We start from the raw sequence: 2,411 nt of genomic DNA, 5'->3' as shown, positions 1-2,411 counted from the left end.
GTCTTCATTAAACAGTGGTGAGGGGCCACCTGAGGGGGCCCCACTTTGCCTTGCTGCTGGCAGTGGCCGAGGTTCATGCTCCCTGGGTAGCCCGGGTCCCTTGCGTCCTCCCATCCCTGTCCCAGGGTACACTGGCGGTGCCGGGCTGGGTGCAAGTGCAGTGTCACCCACAGGTCCGGTCGCTGGCCCGCACGGACGAGGCACGGGGGCTGCTGTGGCTGCTGGAGGAGGAAGCGCTGCAGCCGGGTGGCAATGAGGACACCTTACTGGAGCGGCTTTTCTCCTACTATGGCCCCCAGGAAGGAGGCAAGAAAGGTCAGGGGGGGCAACCGTGGGGTCGTGCGTTGGCGAAGCACCTAGTCCCGTGCCCATCGGTGCCGTGTCTCCCCGCAGGGCACAACCCGCTGCTCCCCAGTGACAAGCCCCGACACTTCCTCCTGGGTCACAGCTCAGGGACCAACTGGGTGGAGTACGATGCCACGGGCTGGCTCAACCACGTTAAGCACAACCCAGCCTCCCAAAACGCCTCCGTCCTGCTGCAGGAGTCGCAGAAGTGAGTGGGGTCCTGGTGGGCGGTGGGTCACAGCAGGGGGGAGAGGTAATTTTGGGGGGTGACATCCCCTCCCTGCCCCGCAGGAAGGTCATCAGCAGCCTGTTTGCCGGCCGCGGCGGGTCGGCACTGGTGCTGTCGGGCTCGGTGGCGGGGCTGGAGGGGGGCTCCCAGCTGGCCCTGCGCCGTGCCTCCAGCATGCGCAAGACCTTCACAACCGGCGTGGCTGCCGTCAAGAAGAAGTCCCTCTGCATCCAGATCAAGCTGCAAGTGGTGAGTGAGGGGGTGCCAAGGTGGAGTCCCCGCGTCTGACCGGGCCACCGATGCGTGTCACCGCTCACCCCGCTCTCCCGGCCCCACAGGACGCCCTCATTGACAGCATCAAGAAGTCCAAGCTCCACTTCGTGCACTGCTTCCTGCCCAAGGCGGCGGGGGGCGGTGGGGACCCCCGGGCTTTGCCGTGCCGGCGGGTGAGCGGCAGCGAGCTGGAGCTGCCGGCGGAGCACTGCGAGGCCGGGCTCATGCAGCTGGACGTGCCCCTCTTGCGTGCCCAGCTCCGCGGTTCCCGCTTGCTCGACGCCCTCCGCATGTACCGCCAAGGTGAGCCATGCCGCCGGCACCCGGGGAGGGGAATGCCGGGGCTGCGGTGTGCATCCCGCTGTGGGGATGGATGTCACGGGGGTCCCAGCTGCATCTCCTTCCTGGGGAAAAAAAGCCTCCCAGGGAACCCCTTCGGCATGCGCCCTTGCTCCGAGCCCCGCGGCTGCCAGACATCCCCCCAGGGCGGTCCTGTCCCTGTCCTCCCTCCCCTGCGGGGCCGTTATCTGCGCTGGGGACAGGCATGGCCTTAATTGGGTGTCTCGGTTGGTGCCGCCAGCTCCTGGCAGCTCTCCTGCTGGCAGTCAGCCCTTGTCCCGCTGGGGTGAGGGACTCCAGGTCGTGCTGAGCAAAGCATTTATCAATACGTGCGGCCGACCGCCCAGCTGAGGTTTTATTGCCTGGAGGCTGGACCCTTCCTGCCGCGATCGGAAATCGATGCTGCTTGCACACCTCTTGGATCGATGGCCGCGGCCAGCCGGCTGCGCCGGGGTCGGCGTCCCCGTCAATACCCCATCGTTAATTAAGATGTGGAGGCTCAGTACTATAAGCCTGATGCAGAAGTTGGCTGCGGCTCAGAGTGGAGCCGGAGCGGAGACTGTTTACTTGCACAGGCGACACACGTGTCCCTGCGCTCCCCCCGAGGCGGGATCTGGCTGCTTTCTCCCCAGATCCCAGCCAAAATTGCTGGAGGACACAGCCAAGGAAAACCTCCAGGAAAGGGTCGGGGCACTCTGGCTGTGCCTGGTCCCATGGGGAGCTTGTGCCACGTGGGGTAACCCCATCAGCTCTCCCAAAAGATGGGCCCCAGGGAGTCAGGGCACGTGGGGCTGTCACCGGTCATCCCCTGGGTGTCCCGCCTGCCCTCGCAGCCCCACTCTCCCTTGCTCCCCCCAGGGTACCCCGACCACATGGTGTTTGCGGAGTTCAGGCGGCGCTTTGACGTCCTGGCCCCGCACCTGACCAAGAAGCACGGGCGCAACTACATCGTGGTGGATGAGAAGCGGGTACGTGCCCCACGCCGGGGCTGGTGCTGCGGTCCGAGGGTCCCCCTGCACCCCGGGGTGCTGCCAGCCCACCCCTGATGCCCTTCCATCCCCGCAGGCGGTGGAGGAGCTCCTGGAGTCGCTGGACCTGGAGAAGAGCAGCTACCACATGGGCTTGAGCCGGGTATGACACCGGATGCTGGCCGCGGGTGCCGGCGGTCGCATGGGGCAGGGGTGGGCGGCACGGCTCGGCACAGCGTGGCGGGGCGGCACAAGGA

At 66.6% G+C, this 2,411-nt stretch overlaps 1 protein-coding gene across 1 annotated transcript in view; it reads left to right on the top strand.

The window, feature by feature from the left end:
* Positions 1-2,411, top strand: part of MYO18A (myosin XVIIIA) — a 29,672-nt gene that overhangs the window by 16,565 nt on the left and 10,696 nt on the right. The window contains 6 exon segments of the mRNA XM_009890887.1: positions 174-315; positions 394-553; positions 637-823; positions 913-1,150; positions 2,045-2,154; positions 2,252-2,317. Of these exon segments, the coding sequence (XP_009889189.1) occupies positions 174-315; positions 394-553; positions 637-823; positions 913-1,150; positions 2,045-2,154; positions 2,252-2,317 (903 nt within the window).

The sequence above is a fragment of the Charadrius vociferus genome, unplaced genomic scaffold, assembly GCF_000708025.1.
Source record: "Charadrius vociferus isolate BGI_N301 unplaced genomic scaffold, ASM70802v2 scaffold1768, whole genome shotgun sequence".
Lineage (NCBI taxonomy): Eukaryota > Metazoa > Chordata > Aves > Charadriiformes > Charadriidae > Charadrius > Charadrius vociferus.
The sequence above is the reverse complement of the archived record's forward strand: the minus strand, read 5'-3'. Positions and strand labels throughout refer to the sequence as shown.